Source organism: Haemaphysalis longicornis, unplaced genomic scaffold (assembly GCF_048455015.1).
Source record: "Haemaphysalis longicornis isolate Haplotype H1 unplaced genomic scaffold, Haemaphysalis longicornis Haplotype H1 scaffold_12, whole genome shotgun sequence".
Lineage (NCBI taxonomy): Eukaryota > Metazoa > Arthropoda > Arachnida > Ixodida > Ixodidae > Haemaphysalis > Haemaphysalis longicornis.
This window is the reverse complement of record NW_027526225.1, coordinates 89,294,028-89,311,827: the sequence shown is the minus strand read 5'-3', so window position 1 is coordinate 89,311,827 and position 17,800 is coordinate 89,294,028. Positions and strand designations below refer to the sequence as shown.

Genomic DNA, 17,800 nt, shown 5'->3' with positions numbered 1-17,800 from the left:
CGTGATGGCTGCTGCGTCGTCCGCGACGTAATTCGTTGCGCCCGTTGGCACACATAGCGGTCGACCGCTTGCGGCGAGTTGCGCGCTCTCGCGTGCAGCAGCGCGGCTCCTCTGGCGAGGCGTGGGCTGTGTGCGTGTGTTGTCTCTCTGGAGTTGCGCTAATGTGGCCCTTGCGGCACGCTGTAGCGGAGGGTCGGTCAAGCGCGCTCAAAAGTGTGACCCCTGCGCCCTGCCGAGGATTGGCGTTGGCAGGTTGTAGGAGTGATCGGTTGGTGGTGGACTTTCCCCTGCGGCGCTGCCCCAATTGGTGTGGAGGTGGTGGCCCCCGCGGCTGCTGTTCGCGACACCCGGGGTTGCGTAATCGTCGGCCGAGTGTCTTTCTTCCGTTAGATTGCAGATTAGCTACCACCGGGCTCCTCTGCTGCGGGCGCTACGACATTCGGATGGGAAGACCTGCCATCATCATCGGAAGCCGGCCGAGTCGGCGTAGAGTTTGTAATATTGTAGTTGTTGGTTCGGTTATAGCGGTTATAGCATACACCCAATCAGGGTATTAGCCAATCGTCAGTGGTAGGAGAAAAGTTTGCTGCGACATATCATATTCGTCATCGTCTTCATTATCATAATCACCGTCATAATCTTCGTTATAATCATCATCAGCCTGAATAATCATCACCATCATCAGCAGCATCATCATTATTCGTTCACTGCATGCCTATCCATGCACGTTCGTCCAACCGTTCCTGTCTTGCGATGCGTTACTCCATTCCTTTGCCACTAAAGTTTCGGATTTCATCTCTCTATTGAGTTAATGGGCTCTCCTCTACTTCTAATCCAATCTGTCGGCAGGAACCCTGTTTTCCTGGTGGTCCGTCCATTAGTTTTGTCAGTTCGCCGCTTTCCATACCCAGCCCACGTCCACTTCTTCCTCTTAGCTTGAGCCATGAAGTCATCCACCTGAGTTTGCTTTCTGATATCGGATGCCTGTTGTCTATCCCTAAGCGTCACTCCTATTATTTGGCCTCTCAATTCAGCCGCTACAGAACGGTTCTGAAACCAGAAGGTCGGTATGCGCTGAAACAAATCTCGCGTCATTTTCATCTACAACCGCCCCTTCTTTTACCGGTTTGCACAGTGTATATACTCTTAGGTGTGTAAATACCGCTTAGCGCTGTACTTTAACAAAACGCGTATGCGCCGGCTAGCCGTCAGTTTCGAGTACTTGCAGCAAGACAACCAACATTCCAAATGCAGTAGAATCCGTAACGTATTTACGAGCCAAAAACACGACCGAGTCGCGTTTACTCAGACTACCCTCTCTCCTTTATCGCCCTCTGTTTTTGCTGTAGTCGCTTGGCTGATTTTTCAGTTTAATCCCTTCGAAACCTTCGCCGGGGTTCCTTTGCTGGTGCTTGCGAAGTTTAGAGAAAAGTAAACAGTTGAACGCAGAGTGCAACCCTGGGGCACCCACGCTGTTGTACCACCGTGTGCTACGCAAGAGCGCGGCTTTCTCCAACGCAATGGACTCGATTATTTGCGCCCGGTTCAACGTCTTCGCCCTTCAAGGACTTCCGCAACGAAGCGGGCGAGCTCGGCGTCTCGAAACACGACGCCGAATGGTGATTGTGTCGAGCGCGGGGGACGAAAGAGGTCATTAGCTTCCACTCGCCGTCGATATTAGCGACGGTGATGAAAAATGACGCCGGCTCGACCTCGTCATGGCGTTTGTTCTGTCGCTCGTTCTCACCAGTAGATCAACATTTGCCCCGCGGTTGCTGCGACGTCGCGGATTTTTCCTCTGAAGACGGCGCTTTGAATCCGCCACGATTCATTCCTAGCATTCCGTTGGAAATGGCTCAAGGATGCGAGTTCTTGTCGCCCAGGCGGGGAAGGCAACTGTTCGGGCGCCATCGAACGCGCCAACTACTTCTCGTTGGCGTTCGAAGCACGTCCGCTTTCGCGGAGGGGAAGGGGATATCGGAGGACGCCATCGTGACGTACTTACTGCTCGCGTTCACTCGGCTTGGGGAACCCCTTCAAACGCTCCAGAAAAGAAGGGGGGAAGGGGGGGTTGACGTCGACTCGTGTTTTGCGAAGCTCGAAAGGTTGCACTGGTGCACAACGAAACGTACACAGTCTTGGAGGCGCCAAGACTGTCCGAAGGCCACAGCTGCATGCAGACATCAAGGCGCCAGAGCCTTTTGCCATTGATGCTATCGCGTACGCTGTTTTGGGGGCAGTTCTCGCCCGGAGATGACGGTTTAGTTTCCGAGATGCATCGGAAAGTTGTAAGGCTGCAGAGGGTATTGATCTTGGAGAAGCGAGTTGGCATTGGAAAAATAAAAGAAAATGGAAGTGGAGGGTGGGAGGAGGGTAAGGCTGACGTCAGTCCGTTTGTTTGGGACCTGCACTGCGATCGTTTTCCATTCACAGGTCGTTCGTTCGTCTCCTTGCGTGCAGGTGGTCACGTATACTTGCGGTAGGCGGGCTTTGTGGCTGAACAGACTTCGTAGTGCCCTGTAAATTAAATGCCAGTTAGAAAGCTGGCTATGAAAGAGCAGTCCGGATTTTCTTGCGATGTTTGTAGTCGCTTGTTTTTTCGATGTTATTCACCCAGGCCAAAGCTGTGTTGATCCCCGAAATTGCATTGCCGGGCCAATTTTATGACTGATTTCTACATCTGCGCTACGTCCAAATCTCTGGCTAAGAGCTCATTGTGACTGATCTTTAAAAGTGGCGGCTTCGTGTGACTTTTTTTGTTACAGCGAACACTTGTTGTGATGATGAGTTGTCAAGTCAGAAACCCGACATCGCTGGGAGCTATACTTCGTAAAAAGGGGCGTGATTTGCTCGCTATGCACTGCACCAGGGACTGTTAAAAGTTTCGAATAAAGCGATATTTCGAATGGAATGGCTTCTTTATAACGACAGTTTGCTGTACAGCCGGACTCTGAGCAGAGTCCGGCTGTACTTTGTTTCTTCGAGTCTTTGTTTCTTCGATCCTCATTGACCCGAGGAGCTCATCGGGAGGAGAGAGAGAGAGAGAGAGAGAGAGAGAGAGAGAGAGAGAGAGAGAGAGAGAGAGAGAGAGAGAGAGAGAGAGAGAGAGAGAGAGAGAGAGAGAGAGAGAGAGAGAGAGAGAGAGAGAGAGAGAGAGAGAGAGAGAGAGAGAGAGAGAGAGAGATTTTTTTAAATAAGACCAGGCCGAGCCGTCGCGCTGGCTTCTGTGCTAGATGATAGAAGTAAACGACAAATAAACCAGAAAAAACTATAAAAAACTGTATAAGAACTATAAAGATGTCATTTGATGCGCTCAAAATGTTCAACCACGAAATTCTGTCCAGTTCTGTGCTCTGAAGAAACTCCAAGAGAGCTTTGATTGCACATCTACACTGACTGGGACCGGACCAAGGACCCAAAACAGCCCTCAGCTCAAGTCCCGCACCAAGCTGCCTACGTCTATGAATACTACCCCCCCCCCTCTCCTCCTCCTCAATTTCTCAGTTTTTGCCAATTCTTTCGGACGAGGAAATTAAGCCTGACTTCTCTTCTGTTATCGGAGCGCCAATCAAACAAGCAAGCGTGCGATCTCTTCAGGGGTTTCGTCACCGTCAGTGACGCACAGCCCAGTTGCTATGCGGCTTGGTTGATCACGCGCTGTTACAGCGCTATACATCGCCGTAAATCTACGTGTTTATCGTCGGGATCATCTCCCCCCCCCCCTCCCTTTATCGTTCAGAGATAGGAGAAGGACGCCGAGAGGGCGATGTTTTTCGCCTACCTGACCCGGGGAGCGATAAAATGTATACTACCTGACGGCCAGGCTTTGGCAGTCTTCGATAAAGCCGCGATAAACCTATCCTCTCTCTCGCGTGTTATGTCCTCACGTGGGGACGCGCGATGAGCGCGATTGTGAGGGCTTTCTCGCGGGAGTGCTTCTCTCTCTCTCTGTTTTAATCTTTTCCGGCTTGTTGACGGGATTTGCCCCCCCTTTTACACTTTATAGAGTCGGGCGAGATTCCCCTCCACCTCCTCTCACCCGCGCGATAAACTCGCTCGCCCGCTCGCGCAATCTCGTGCACGGAGCTTCGTTATCGGCTGCTGCCTGGGCGGTGTTTCGGCTGACTTCGCCTTATCGCTGCCTCGCGGTCTTTTAAATGCACCGCCAGGGTGCCTGTTTACTGGCCTGCTTTCGCCCCTTCTTCCTTTTCCTCCCCATCCTCATCCTCCTCCTCTTCCACATCACCTGCACACCTTAGAGAGAGGGAGGTGGAGATACGAGATACAGTTTGCGGATGCGTTTGTTCGTCGCGCGTTCCTACACCGTTTGCGTGGATTGTTGCGGCCTTTCAGTTTGTTGTGTGTGTGTGTGTGTGTGTGTGCGCGCGCGTGCGTGCGTGCGTGCTCGTAGAGGCTGTTGTTCGTCGGGGGAGGTGTTGGTTTCTCCGCTTGGCTTACCAGCGAGCCGAGGTGAAGGGTCGTCTAGCCGTGCCTTTGAGGCCACTATTTTCGGTCGCCACAGCCGCCTCTCCCTATCTCGCGCTGGACGTTTGCTCTGGGCGATCGTACGATTCGTGTTTATGCGCGTGCTCTCTTGCACGCGTGCGCGCGTGCAGAGGTGACTCGCTCGCTCTCCCTCAGAACCCGGCACGTTCTTTTTTTTTTCGTGGTGGCCGCCCGGTTGTTGTTTCCCATTGTTCTATTGTTGGAGGAGAGACGAGTCGGCTCGTCTTCGCGCGAGCTCCTCCCCCCCCCCCCTCTCTCTGTCTCTCTCTCTGCGCTGTTTTTTCTTGCCCGCTTGTCTTGGGGGAACACCACGTGCGTGTTATTCGAGAACGTAAATGGAACGATCGCTTGACCTGACCTGCTGAGGAGCAGTCGTTGTCGTGAGCGGGCTTTTTGAAATTCGGGCGGGGTTGAGCCGGTACCTCGGCTGATGGACGAGGTCTGTCTGAATCCTAACAAGCGGTTAAATTGAGGTCGCCAAGTCACACGCCAAGCCGCGAAGGGTAGCATATGCAAGCGTAGCTAGTAGTCCGCTCGATTATTTGTTTCTGGGTTTGCTGTAATACAATCATTACATAGCTGTGTATAAAGATGCTACCGCGAATCCGCGCCGTCCTATGCGATAACTCTGAAAAGCGGGCTTCACTGCAACGGTATGCACAATGAAAAAAAGCCGGCTTAACGAAGGCGGACGTGATGGGTCTGAACCAAAAATAAAATTCTGATTTTCTGTAAGTTTTTCCTTTTTTATAATGCAGTAAAGCATTGTCGTTATTATTATTATTATTATTATTATTATTATTATTATTATTATTATTATTATTATTTGCACTTTAATACACATCCTTCAGTATTTTATTTCGTCAAAAGAGCACAGACGGCACCATCCCCGCAGGAGGTCGTTTATAAACAGAAGCAAATGCCTATAATGGCAATTCAACTCAAAAGCGCCTCTTCGCTCAAAAATGTAATTGACACGGAGGCGTCATTGTCTGGGGCTGTGTGCGTCAGTTTGCGGAGCAAATTCGTGGCCGGAGTTCACACTGCTCGTTCAGCTTTGATTTTTCAGTATCGTTAATGTGTGAACACACTAGTGGCGACATTTCCCTGCGCGATCGTTATTTGGCGAACACCGAACGGGACGTACGCGTAACATTTGGTTTAGCAGTAAATGAATTAGTGTGGGAGCTTTGCGGAGGCTGTCACAGAACTAAGATAAGTTAGAATGACTCACGTACAAAACAGCGAGACGTGCATATTACGCGGTAAGGAAACGAAAACAACTTGGAAGATGTTGTTGCGATGCGGCAGTATCTACACTGATCCAGGGACGAGACGAATGTGCGGCTTTCTGTAGCTGTTTTCTTTAAGTGTGGTCAGCAGGAGGTAATAAACAGAAAATAGCTGTGGATGAAATTATTGGCGGCGGAAAAACAGACAGGTGCTTAGGGTCAAGGCAAGGCGATTACTAACAAGATATGAGCAGCAACTTTCCGCAATCCTTTTACTATCGCAACAACACTAAGATTAGTTTGAACGTCCGTGGTGTAGTTTTTTTTTTTTTTTTCACCCCCTGATGAGCCGGCACATGCCGCCGTTTAAGGGCAATATATTTACTTATTATTGATCGCTGAGTAATTGCTTTTTCTCGGTTCGCCTGAAACTATAAACAGTAAACACGTCGTAGCAACATAATCTATTTATTCGAAATCCATCTTCACCCGTACTTTTTTTCTTTTCACCGCCGCAATGCAAGGAGGTTCAACCATCCCTGCTTTAAATAAAGCACTGCTTACAACGAAGTCAGTTTTCCTGTCCCCGCGACTTGTTACTGCACGTCTCAGCAATTCTTGGAAGCAATGGCGTCTTTGCGGGCACCGGACGCGTGAAGCGAATTAAGATGTGGGACAGAACGAGGCATATGTGCGTTGATCGACGTATACGTTTTCCCCAGCTGTTTCCTCGATCTGTAAAGGTGATGGCGGCCGGCGTCAGGAGGCCCTGCTGGGGTATTTTTATTTTCTTTTGTTTTTTTCCTCCACTCTAACTGCACTACCGTCTTCGTCCACGTTGTTCCTTTTCTTGTTGCTTGCGAGCAGCGCGTCTGGCGTACACACACGTTCGACTGCGCTGCCTCTTTCCAGCTTTGCTCGATCGTTCTTCCTTTGTGCAGCTGTCTGCCGATACCGTTTTCCTCGAACCCGCTCTGTGCACGAGCGGCCACGCTGACCAGCTTGCTTTTCATGCCCGCTTCATTCGAGTCCGAATAAGGGAGATATCGCGCGTTTGTTTTTGCCGCTTATCGCCTTGGAAGACCTGCAGGAGCGCTGCTTGTGTGTTTGAAGTTTGAAGTTTATTACGAACTGGTGCAAATGATACAGTGCATAAATTGGTGAGGAATACAGAACGAGGTCCCATAGTTCATCACTGTGGGGGGACCTCTTGTTAAAAAGTACATGAAAACTGGTAAAACATGGGCAGTCAGAGTAAATAAGCAAAAATATAATGTAGGTTTATACACCAATCAATTGGACATGGTGCGGTGATGACCGTTCATTGCAGATTAAGCCAAAACTTCAGAGAGGTGGTTAAAAAACAAGAAAACAAGATACGTCACTGGGCATCAACAATACAGAACAAAAAAAAAAGCTTAATTGCGCCAAGATAGCCTAGGCTGATTTGTAAAGCCTTCATAAAGCAAACAGAACATACATGAAAGCAGAATTATTGTAAATTTATATTAGACTTGGGACTGCACTTCGGACTGTTTATGCTATAGCCTCAGTCCTGGCTCCCAAAGTAGAAAAAAAAAGAGGCTTGAATCATCATGGAGACTTCAACAAAACAGCGCGAAGCACGGGACAAAGGGAAGATGAAGACAACACACACACATCATGGAGACATCGCTACCATTGGTAATCACTCTTCTTTATGACTTTAAGATATATTTTGCTCTTTTAATGCGGGCTGTTGAATGCAAGGGGCTCGTGCCTTGCAACGACGTCGTTTAGCAACGTTTCATTGCGGAGGTATCACTTTGTTGGAACACTCAGGGGTTGCAACGCTCCGTCGAAACTCTGCAAGCATATTTAGCATTGGTACTATCAGGGTGCACGGTAGCATGTTGGAAAGGTAAAATTCGTCGCTCTTGTTTATTTTGAGCGCAATTAAGTATGGTGCGCCAGAAAGGTTGGTTTTCGTAGTAATTAAAATAAAGCATTAAGGACAGTAGGTTCTTTTCCATACGTAATTACTGGAATGAATGGCGCAGTGTTACAAAAAGGGGGTCAAGGGCGTGGCCACGTGGCACCATCCTGGGTGCAAGAAGGAATTGACCGTCTCCACCGTCGGGAGAAATGGGTGTGTTCACATTCATTTACCCTTCGCGCTAAATTTGGCATCATATTTCCCCGTATTACGGCCAATCTCCCTCAATGGGCAAGTGTTCCTTAGAGGAGGCGGTGCTGTCAACTTAAGCGGCGGCAGGAAAGTCGCCTCTGGTAGTGTAATTTCTATCCGCACGTCTGATGTATATTAGCCGTTTATGTCCGTCTGGCCAATCTACTGTCTTAATTTGAGAGAACACGTGCCACGTGGCGGTTTCCCAAATTATTCTTTTATACCCCGACATCGATTTACAGTCGTCATCACACACACCGCTGACGATGCAAAAGATTTCATTTGTGGAAATGTCTTCTTTTATTTCCTTTCAAGCGCTTCCTGCGTTTAAAACACTTCCCGAAAGTGCCTTTTTCGGATCCCTTAGCAATGAATATTTATTCAACACGCGCAGAAGATTCAGAGGACCGTTACTTGCTTCCGCCTTTGTCGAGGAAACCGTCGGAAAGGCGTGGCTCTGTCCGTTGCGATAGTCCGTATCGCGCCCAGCGACCTGCTGCACCGAACTAACTCAGCCGATGCTCTCGGGAATAGGTGGGGGCGCGGTTCCAGGAAGCGAAACGCCGGAGCAACCCGTTTGTTGTGGGTGTGTGGGCTGGCCTGCCTGCCGTCTGGATCGCGCTTTGGCCGAGCGTCTCTCCCTCTCTCGGCCACAGGTGCTTCCAGGGGGCCGCGGCTGGCAGCTGACTCAGTCGACAACCGAAGCTGTTCGAGGCGGCGCGGTCTCGCCCGAAGTCTCGACGTTGCGTCAGCGATGTCTCGCGCTCACGATACGGACAGCCCCCGCGTCAAACAGCGCGCGTGGCGCCGCCAACAACTCGTGCGATCCGGCTGGGTATCATGTGATAGCGCAGGAGCGGAATTCTGAGTTGCGTTCATTTCAAAAATGCCGATCGCGCGTTCAAGGCGTCACGTAGGTGCACTTACGTGGTCGTTCAGTTGGGAAGCTTGAAACTTTGTTGTTCAGTTTGAAAGAACTAGCCTAGGGTAACACACTGAGATCCATTCCAACCACAAATGACGTTTTGTAGCGAGAGCTAAAATGGCCGTATTCTCGCCGTTTCGCCAGAGTGTACGTGTTTCCCTGTGATAGTTTCGCTGTGACCGGTGGCCGCACCTCTATTCCCTAGCTGTCAGCGGTTCTTGGGAACCTTTCGGCGCACGTTAAAGATCCCCAGGTGGTCAAAATTAACCCCCAACCCCACTACGGCGCGCCCGCGTTCTACAATCGTTCTTGGGACCCTACAATCGTTCTTGGGAACCTGCGGCGGCTAGGGAACCTAACGATTCCCTAGCCGCCGCAGCTGGCAGCGCGGCTGGCCGCGCAAGAAAAAAAGTTAAAAAATATATTTTAAAGTATATAAAAATAGAAAAAGTATATATAGAAGGGACGGCTCGGTGGGATTCGTCGTCAGGCTTCGTCGTCGGAACGACGAAGAGGAAGCCGCGAGCTGAGGAGACGCAGGAAGAACGCCTCGAGAAGCGTCGTAATCGTATAGAGAACCAATCTAAACAATAACATTAACCGTACCTCACGCTACGCACACCTAGGCACAACTGAGTTAAGCTACAGCCAATGTTTTTTTCAACCGTAAAAAACGCAAGAAATATAAAAAATCCAAACTTCGCGCTTTAGTGACGTAATATGGGCAGTCATAACGCAATATGACCGACCACTAAAAGCATAGTTATCAGTTTGTTTATAGCACGTTAGCATTGAAGTGATGGGATCAAACGGCTTTGGCTGACGGCCCGCTATCGCGTAAACAGAATTCCGTGACGTCAGCAAAATCGCCGGAAACTAACGTGGGAGTCGCCACTAGTTGATGTATTTTGCGGAATATCTCCGTTGTTTATTTGAAGTTTGCGATAAAACTGGCCTCAATTGTATCAAAAAACAACAGTGTTGGTTTCTGTGAGCCTGGCTTTTCTTGCGTCAGGTCCGTGTCGTCCTGCCCTCAGCCAACCAGAGCTCGCTTGAAACGGAAACTTTGAAACGGACACGAAATGGACTAAACTGAGAATTCCGCGCCACGCGTTGCGTGCCCACGTCGACGTGAACACAGGACTTCGGAATGCCACGTTCCGCCTTACTGTATCTCTTGAAATGACATTGCAGCGCGTAGAGACAAATGTGCCCTTTCGTGTCCCAGCGAAATATCACTGACACGTTTCTTTCCGATTGGCTCTTGTACCGATTTGTTTATCGCGCGCATTTACAACGATTTCTGGAAGTTTCGTTCGCGTGTGCAGTTTTTTAAAGCAGACGACTGCGGTACTGTAAAAAAAGGTCAGTTTTTGTATTACGCTATCTTTTAGCCGTGTTGTCGTTGTTTATACTGCTAAGACTTCATATTAGGGATCTCGACTAAATGCCTGGTTTTCTCATCTCTCGCTGTGCGATTTTTTTTTTTGCAATGTATCTATTTCGACAAAAGTACATCGAACCTGAAGTTGGAACAATAAAAAAATCCTACCAGCTGCCAAAACCGTGGCACGAGGCACTACTATTAACCCAGTTTCAACTAAATGAAAACACTATTACGCACGCAGGGCTGTACCGTTTTTGTGTTATTAGTGTGAGCAGCTGATGTAGCAAAGGAGTCGCCGCAGCCAGATGTGCCTCAAACCCCTACACTCTCCGCAATATACGAACTTCCCACACATCAGGTGCTGGAGCCGAACGAAGGAAAAGCATTGAAAGACTCTGCCTGTACACAGAGATTCCACGCGGAGTCGTTGGAGGCAAAGGGCTCCAACGTCTGCATTTGCCGCAGTGCACAGTACTTGGAAAAGTTTTCCGTGCTCTGCTGATACACAGTACCCCACACGACGACTCCGTGCACACGGCATGATTTTCACAACCGGTCGACCTCGAAGCTGATACTGTGCCATTTGATACAGTGTGCGTCATGCGAGTGATAGAAGCAAGAGCGCTCGCTTATCGTTGTCTTTGCGTCACTGTTTTGTCTGTCTGTGCTTCATTTGGATTGGATTCACGTGAACAGAGATCGTGTTTTCGTTCGCACCTGTAATAATATGGGAGGGGGAGATAAGCGCTGAGAGTGCTTCGGAACTGTCGGCGCTGCGTCATTATCCCAGCGCAAAGACTGAAAAACACTGTCCCCACGTAAGCAGTTCCGAGAACCCGTCGTTTGTCGAACAGACTGCCGCCTTGGGAAAACAAAGCCAAGGTGCAGAACGATAAACTGATGGAAATAAATCTGCCTGGTCGAGCGCCGTTCGATTTATTTTCTAGGGAAAAATTCTTCACTAGATGAGATGCCAGCATTACACCTTCGGGGTTGTTATTGAATGCCCGACTCGATTAATGGTTCGTCGTCGTCGCCGACAAGCATGGAAGCGGTACGAAAACGTATTCATTGCGATTGTCGCTTGACATGTGACTTGCTTCTTAAAATTCGAGACGTCTATGTAGACTGTCCCGGTTTAGTGATTCTTGACGCGCTGCCGCAAACGCCAAAACCCAAGAAGATCGCAAGTAACGAGTTCGCTCAGCGCATATGTAGCAGCCGCCGCCCTCAAGTCACAAGACCGGCAGGGAAAACCTTTTTTATTATGATTTTTTCACTCGCCACGGAGCGCGTTGCCGCGAACGAACGAGCTGCCATATCACGTGCTGCCCCTCTTTCTTTTCTTCCTTTTTTCATACGTCTGGTTGTATCACAACACACAACCGAGCATCGAGTGAGTCACCCTGAGCTTGTATACGTGTACGTTCGCATTCGGGGAAAGGGCAACTTCTGTCTCTTTCCCACTACCTCGTTTGCCCTCCAAACGCCAGCCCGACGACAAAAATACGGAGCCTGCTTTGGGGGGGAGGAGGCAGCCGGGCTCTTGACGTCACGTCCCCCTTCTCCGCAGTGCGCAGCCAATGGGAAGGCGAGTAGCGCGGATCGTGCGATCCTGCGTTCGGGAAATGGCGGCGCGAGCGTCGCGTGGTTTTCGGTCGTCTGCTCTCTGGCAGCAGCAGCAGGCTGTCGTTGTTGTCGTCTGCTTCCGGCGCACGCGGGCAGCGGCTATTTAGCCGGCACGCAGTCTGGGCTCGGGGCTCAGTCTTTGGAATGAGTTGTGCGGAGCTGCGTGAGAGCACCGAGGAGAAGCACTGGCGCGTCCGGAGCGGGGTCGGACCTTCGGCGGCGGCTGCTTCTTCTCGCGTTGGTGCTGTTGCTACTCGCCGTAGCGGACTGTCGCGGCGTGGATCCGCAGTTTCTGTTGCCGGCCCCACCGTTGTTTCCTTGGCCGTCGAGCGGATTCATCGTCGTCGCTGCCGACTCGGACGCTCTCGTGCCCGACCCGCCTTCTCGGAGCTTTCGAGTCTCGGCAGCCGGAGCCTAGTCACCGTCCTACTCCACCGACCGAGGAGGCCTGCTACTTGCCGAGTCAGCTTGCCTTCTTCCTAGTCATCGAAGATCATCTCCCATCGCGAGACATGGTTCAAATAAGTGAGTCGCCGACCCGGTTCGCTCGCAGTGCTGGCGTTTTGGGGTTATTTGCGTCGAGCGTAACTCGACACGGCGCTTTTCCCTGCGGCGCTAGTAAGGACACGTCTAGGAACTTCCGCGTGCAGCGATTGTGTTGCACGCGCTGTCGCAGGGCCGGCCGTAAATATGCGCTTTTGCGCAGCCGATACACACTCTTGCGTCATTCCGTTTGCCGTCCCTGTCATATTCACCCGAAATAGTGTTGTCGGAAGCTGAGTAAATACCCTTCTGAGCCCTTTTCAAGACTTCCATCCTTGAGGGCACTTAATGAGTTTTGTTTTCGCATCTGTACGATTGCGAAACTTTGGAGATTGAGACTCTTTCACTTGGATGGGGAATGTGTGGTTTAGCGGATGCATGTTTGTTTCTTCCGTGTTCGCGTCTGCGTGATGCAAGCTTTCTCTGCGTTGCATTGCGAAAGCGGGCGTGCATCTTTCTGCGTTACCTCGCGTGATATCGGGCTGTGCTCATCGTTTTAGTGCAGCATATCACGTTATTACGTCAGCAGTATTTGGCACAATTATATGCATCGGTGGGACAATAACCACGTGTGGTATGCGCTCTGGTTAATCAATTAAAAATTAAACACACTTATAAACCAATTAGCGTCGATTGAATACTTCTCAGTAACTTCTGCATTGCTTGGATATTCCACAAACATACCATTTATTAAATGCGGAACAATCGGAAAATTAGTGTACAAAAAGGTAGCCGTTAAGGGCATAATTAGCTGGGAACGGTGCATAATCTGCTTTAAAACGATTTTAGTACTGCTCTAGGGTGCAAGAAACACTTTTTCCAAAAAAATACGTTCGTGTTTTGCGTTTTAAAACTCTTGGTTGACTTTGCAAATGTTGCTGCATCACCCCCTGCTCTCAAGTAGGGGAGGAGGGGTTGCGTGGCTCGTGCAAGTAAAGGAGAACCCGGCCATTGATCATTACCATGAACCGACTGCCGTGTGCCCTTAGAGCTTCCATCAGCCCAGCAAAAGTATAAGGGTGTGAGGCAATTTATTGTCTTAACCGGAGGACACCCATGGCTGGAGACGAATCATCTGCAGATATCTTGATGCAGTGCATGCTTCTGGGTCTTACCCAGCCCCAACGTTGTCCTTCTTGTAGTGAAAAAAGGTGTTCTTGTTCTTGCCACCAACTTGTTGCACTCCACCACTACCGAGTCCACGTGTCACTTGAATAAGAACAGGGAAAACCTGGCAACGTTCTTTGTTGAGCCCAAAGGAGTTTTGAAGAAACTTGGGAGCATTTAGATGCATAGAGAGCCTCGCAGCTGTTGCAATGTACAGCAGAGGTATTTTGCAAGTTCCGTAAAGTTACTGGGCTGTGTCTTGTACTTGGTAGCCAGTGTGACATGGCTGCCAGGTTGCCATAGTTACATTTTTTGCAAGTACCAGTCGCAATGGCTAAGGCGTTCTGCCGCTAAGCCGACCAAAGACGTGGGCCCGATCCCGGCCACGGTGATTGCTTTTCTGATGGAAGCGAAAAGCAAAAACGTCCGTGTCAATGTTTTTGTGCACTTTAAAGATCTCCTGATGATAAAAATTAATCCAGAGCACTCCACTATGATGTGCCTTATACCTCAGGTGTAGCTTCGACGCGTTAAACCCCGCAGTTGGTTTCTCTCAAGTGTTCGTTTGAGTGTGCGTACGTGCTTCCTGTTGACTGACTGACTGACCGACCACCGTTGCTTCTATTTCCTCCCTCGCACAGAAGATCTGCCGAGCATCCTGTCCGTGGAGGAGGAGGGGACGCTGTGCGCCGAGCAGCAACAGCAGCAGCAGCAGCGCCAGCAGCAGCGGAGGCGCAAGAAGAAGAAGCGCACGGGCTCTAGTTTGGCGGCCAGCAACTTTTCCGACCTCTACTCGCTCACCGGCGAGGTGCTCGGGGAGGGCGCCTACGCCTCGGTCCAGACCTGCATTTGCCTCTACACCGGCAAGGAGCACGCCGTCAAGATCATCGAGAAGGGTCCGGGCCACAGCCGGGCGCGTGTGTTCAGGGAAGTGGAGACATTCCATCACTGCTCAGGCCACAAGAACATCATCCAGCTCATAGAGTTCCTCGAAGATGAAGATAGGTGAGCAACTCGACGCACGTTCAAAACTAAGGCAACTGGACGAACAAATCGTGTTGGCGTTGCCCGTTGTAGAATTTACATTAACACTGTTGCATGTATTGGGAAGACGACACAAAATCTGTACACTAGTGGACTCTTGTTAGGACTGACACTGTTATGATCAATTTCATGGTGAAGATGAATGACACTTTTGTTCTTTGGCGACATGCAGAATGCAAGAAACGTCTGCTTAAGACTAAATAAGACTTGAGACCCATGGCAGGACTAACTCGAAGTGACCACAAAAATGTGTTCATATTGTTAGAAATTAACTATATGAACACATTTTTGTGGTCTTTTCGAGTTAGTCCTGCCGTGGGTTCACTGTATGCTATTCCAGTTGTCTTGATTGGCGACACTGTTTGGACAGCTTGGTGTCTAGCGTTCAGGTATGTTCATGGAGCCGTGATTGCGTGGAAACGTCACAAGGCGCCCCTTTTTACAATGCCAGCATGATTTGATCGTCCGTGCCTTGTTATTTTCACTTCTGCACTATCCAGCATGTGTTTGTCGACGTTAGGCCTAGGGTCCCATTGCCCTTGTTGCCTGCCCTCGTTCTTCCCTGGAATTTAGTGTCTAGCATTCAGCTATCTTCATTGAGTTGTAATCGCATGGAAGCGTCACTGAGATGCCTCTTCTGTAGTTGCCAGCCTGATTCAATTGGCCCACGCCTCATTATCCTTTCTGCTTCTTCTTTCGCACCGTCGAGCACGTGTGTTAGGCCTAGCGGCTTATTGCCTGCCTCCGCTCTTCCCCCTGCCCCAGGTTCTACCTGGTGTTTGAGAAGATGCGTGGGGGGCCCCTGCTGCGCCACATTGAGCAGCGGGTGCAGTTCACGGAGCACGAGGCGAGCCGTGTAGTGCGGGACGTGGCTGAGGCCCTGCGTTTCCTGCACTCCAAGGGCATTGCACACCGGGATCTCAAGCCCGAGAACATCCTCTGCCCCGGCACCGATCAGGTGCGCACTGCTGCTGCAGGGGGGAGCTCTTTATTTTGCATTGCGATGGCCACAGCATTTGGAGTTACTAGCCTTGCTGCAAAGAACCGTAGAACACCTGTCATTCTGTTTACCTACGTACACCCAATTGCGAGCTGTAGGGATCGGCCTTTTTGTGTGTAAGGGAGTCACTTTGGAGAAGTCTGTGTGGCGTCCCCATCACTTTGGGTTGACTGCCAGGGGAACCGTGAGAACTCGATAATTGAGGTCCAGTGCTCCAAGCCAGCAGCTGTCAATTGTGTAATGTCTTTGGATGACACCAGGGCAGCAGGATTCTGTGGCGAATTCGAGGCCGATGCTGCTCAGTCTGAGCATTCAACAGGTTGGAAAGTGTGTGAGCTGTTTTTCAATTATAAGGCAGAAGAACCTGAATGCTTTACATCTTAGGTGGTCAGAGTTGATCTTTAGAGATGTCCCCCTACACTGAAATGCTTTAAGTTTAGTTTGAACGAACCTGCTCGCACTTATTGGGGGGGTCAGCGTGCAGTTTGATTGGTCAGTTAACCCCCTACCTGGCTGTGCAGGTGTGGCCGGTGAAGATCTGTGACCTGGACCTGGGCTCTGGCGTGGTGCTGCTGCCCGGCAACGAGCAGACGCCGCCCACGACTCCCGAGCTGCAGACGCCCGTGGGCTCGGCCGAGTTCATGGCGCCCGAGGTGGTGGACGCGTTTGTGGGCGAGGCCCACACCTACGACAAGCGCTGCGACCTCTGGAGCCTGGGGGTCATCGTCTACATCCTGCTCTGCGGCTACCCGCCCTTCTACGGCCGCTGCGGCAGCAGCTGCGGATGGGAGCGCGGAGAGTTTTGCCAGGTCAGCTGAAGTCCGCTGTGTAATCTAGACGAGACCCTTGCGTTATTGTGTTAACATGGGCTTGATTCCTGACTGCGGCGGCCGCTCTTCTGGCAGAGGCGAAAAGCAAAAACGCCTGTGTGTACGAGATTTCAGCGCACGTTAAAAATCCCCAGGTGCTCAAAATTATTCCGAAGCTCTCCACTACGGCGCGCCTCATTGCCTGCATTGCGTCGGCACGTTAAACCCTACGATCAATCAAGCAAGCCCGTGTGTTCAAGATTTTGGCGCATGTTGGAGATCCCCAGGTGGTCGAAATTAATCCAGAGCCCTCCACTACAGTGTGCCCCATCTCCTGTGTAGCATTAAACCCCATAATTAGATGCACAGCCAAATTGAATTGCGTCTGCTGATCTGTTTGGGTGAAGCATTTCCTGGCCAGGCGAATGGGTTCGGATAGCACAGGATCTATTGCAGTGGAAGTCTTGCAAGATGCTTTAGTGTGCAGTGGGCCCTCAAATAATGGTGTTCATGTGCAGACTGGGAACATGGCTTTAATAGACAACAGTGCAAGTTAACTAGCGTAATGTTAAAAATGAAAATCTCACCGTCCTTTCATGGTTTACTGCTTCTGTGCTTCCAATCACTCTTCGAATCTTCAATGTGTTTAGCATGTGCGTTTGAGGGGGAGAAAGCACTAACAGAACTTAAGTTGATAAGGTACTGCAAGGTTACTACCAGTGTTGCTAAGACCTCCACAGTGGTAAGTCTGAGAGCTTAACACTGAAGTCTAGCACTGAAGTAGCAATGGTGCATGGCTAGTTTCCTCCACCCTCCCTTTGAACATGAACGCGGCATCTTCTGTAGAGTGATGAAGGCACTAAATTATTTCTTACAATGCCTTGATGCGCTCACTAACTTGGCATTCTGTTTTCTGGGCAGGCCTGCCAGGACCAGCTGTTCACATCGATCCAGGAAGGGTGGTACGATTTTCCCGAGCGCGACTGGGCCACCATCTCGGACCAGGCCAAGGACCTCATCTCGCACCTGCTCGTCAAGGATGCCAGCCAGCGCTACACGGCCGAGGAGGTCCTGGCCCACCCCTGGGTGGCCCACGGAGGGCCCACCACCGCCCTGCACACACCCTCAGTCATCCGCCGGTCAGTCTGGGTCTCTTGGAACTGCTGGGTGGTCAGTGGGTTAGAGGGGCTGTCATGAAAGCAGGAAACAAAAAAACTTGTTCAATTGGAAGGAGCTAGACTGTGGCAATTTAACCGAAGTAATGCGAGGAATATTCAAAAAAATTCCCCCGCATTTCCCCGAGGGGGAGAATGTGAAAGTGCGAATGCACGGTTGTCGGCCCGCTTGCGGTGCTTGCGCTCGGCCCCCGCAGCCCACCGCCTCGCCGCCTTCTCTTCCATCTCTTCCATCGGGTTTGTAGTATCACGTGTACACCACGCAGTTATCAAGCC

At 50.5% G+C, this 17,800-nt stretch overlaps 1 protein-coding gene across 4 annotated transcripts in view; it reads left to right on the top strand.

Moving 5' to 3' along the window:
* Lk6 (MAPK interacting serine/threonine Lk6 kinase) overlaps positions 1–17,800 on the top strand; it is a 100,936-nt gene that overhangs the window by 79,281 nt on the left and 3,855 nt on the right. Inside the window, exons 1-5 of one of the 4 annotated variants that reach the window (XM_077693715.1) lie at positions 11,905–12,371; positions 14,141–14,501; positions 15,306–15,498; positions 16,062–16,349; positions 17,271–17,488. In XM_077693715.1, the coding sequence (XP_077549841.1) occupies positions 12,359–12,371; positions 14,141–14,501; positions 15,306–15,498; positions 16,062–16,349; positions 17,271–17,488 (1,073 nt within the window). In that variant the 5' untranslated portion in view covers positions 11,905–12,358. Of the gene's footprint in view, positions 1–11,904; positions 12,372–14,137; positions 14,502–15,305; positions 15,499–16,061; positions 16,350–17,270; positions 17,489–17,800 lie in introns of those variants that run through there. The other 3 variants (XM_077693714.1, XM_077693713.1, XM_077693712.1) reach the window with 3 other exon arrangements.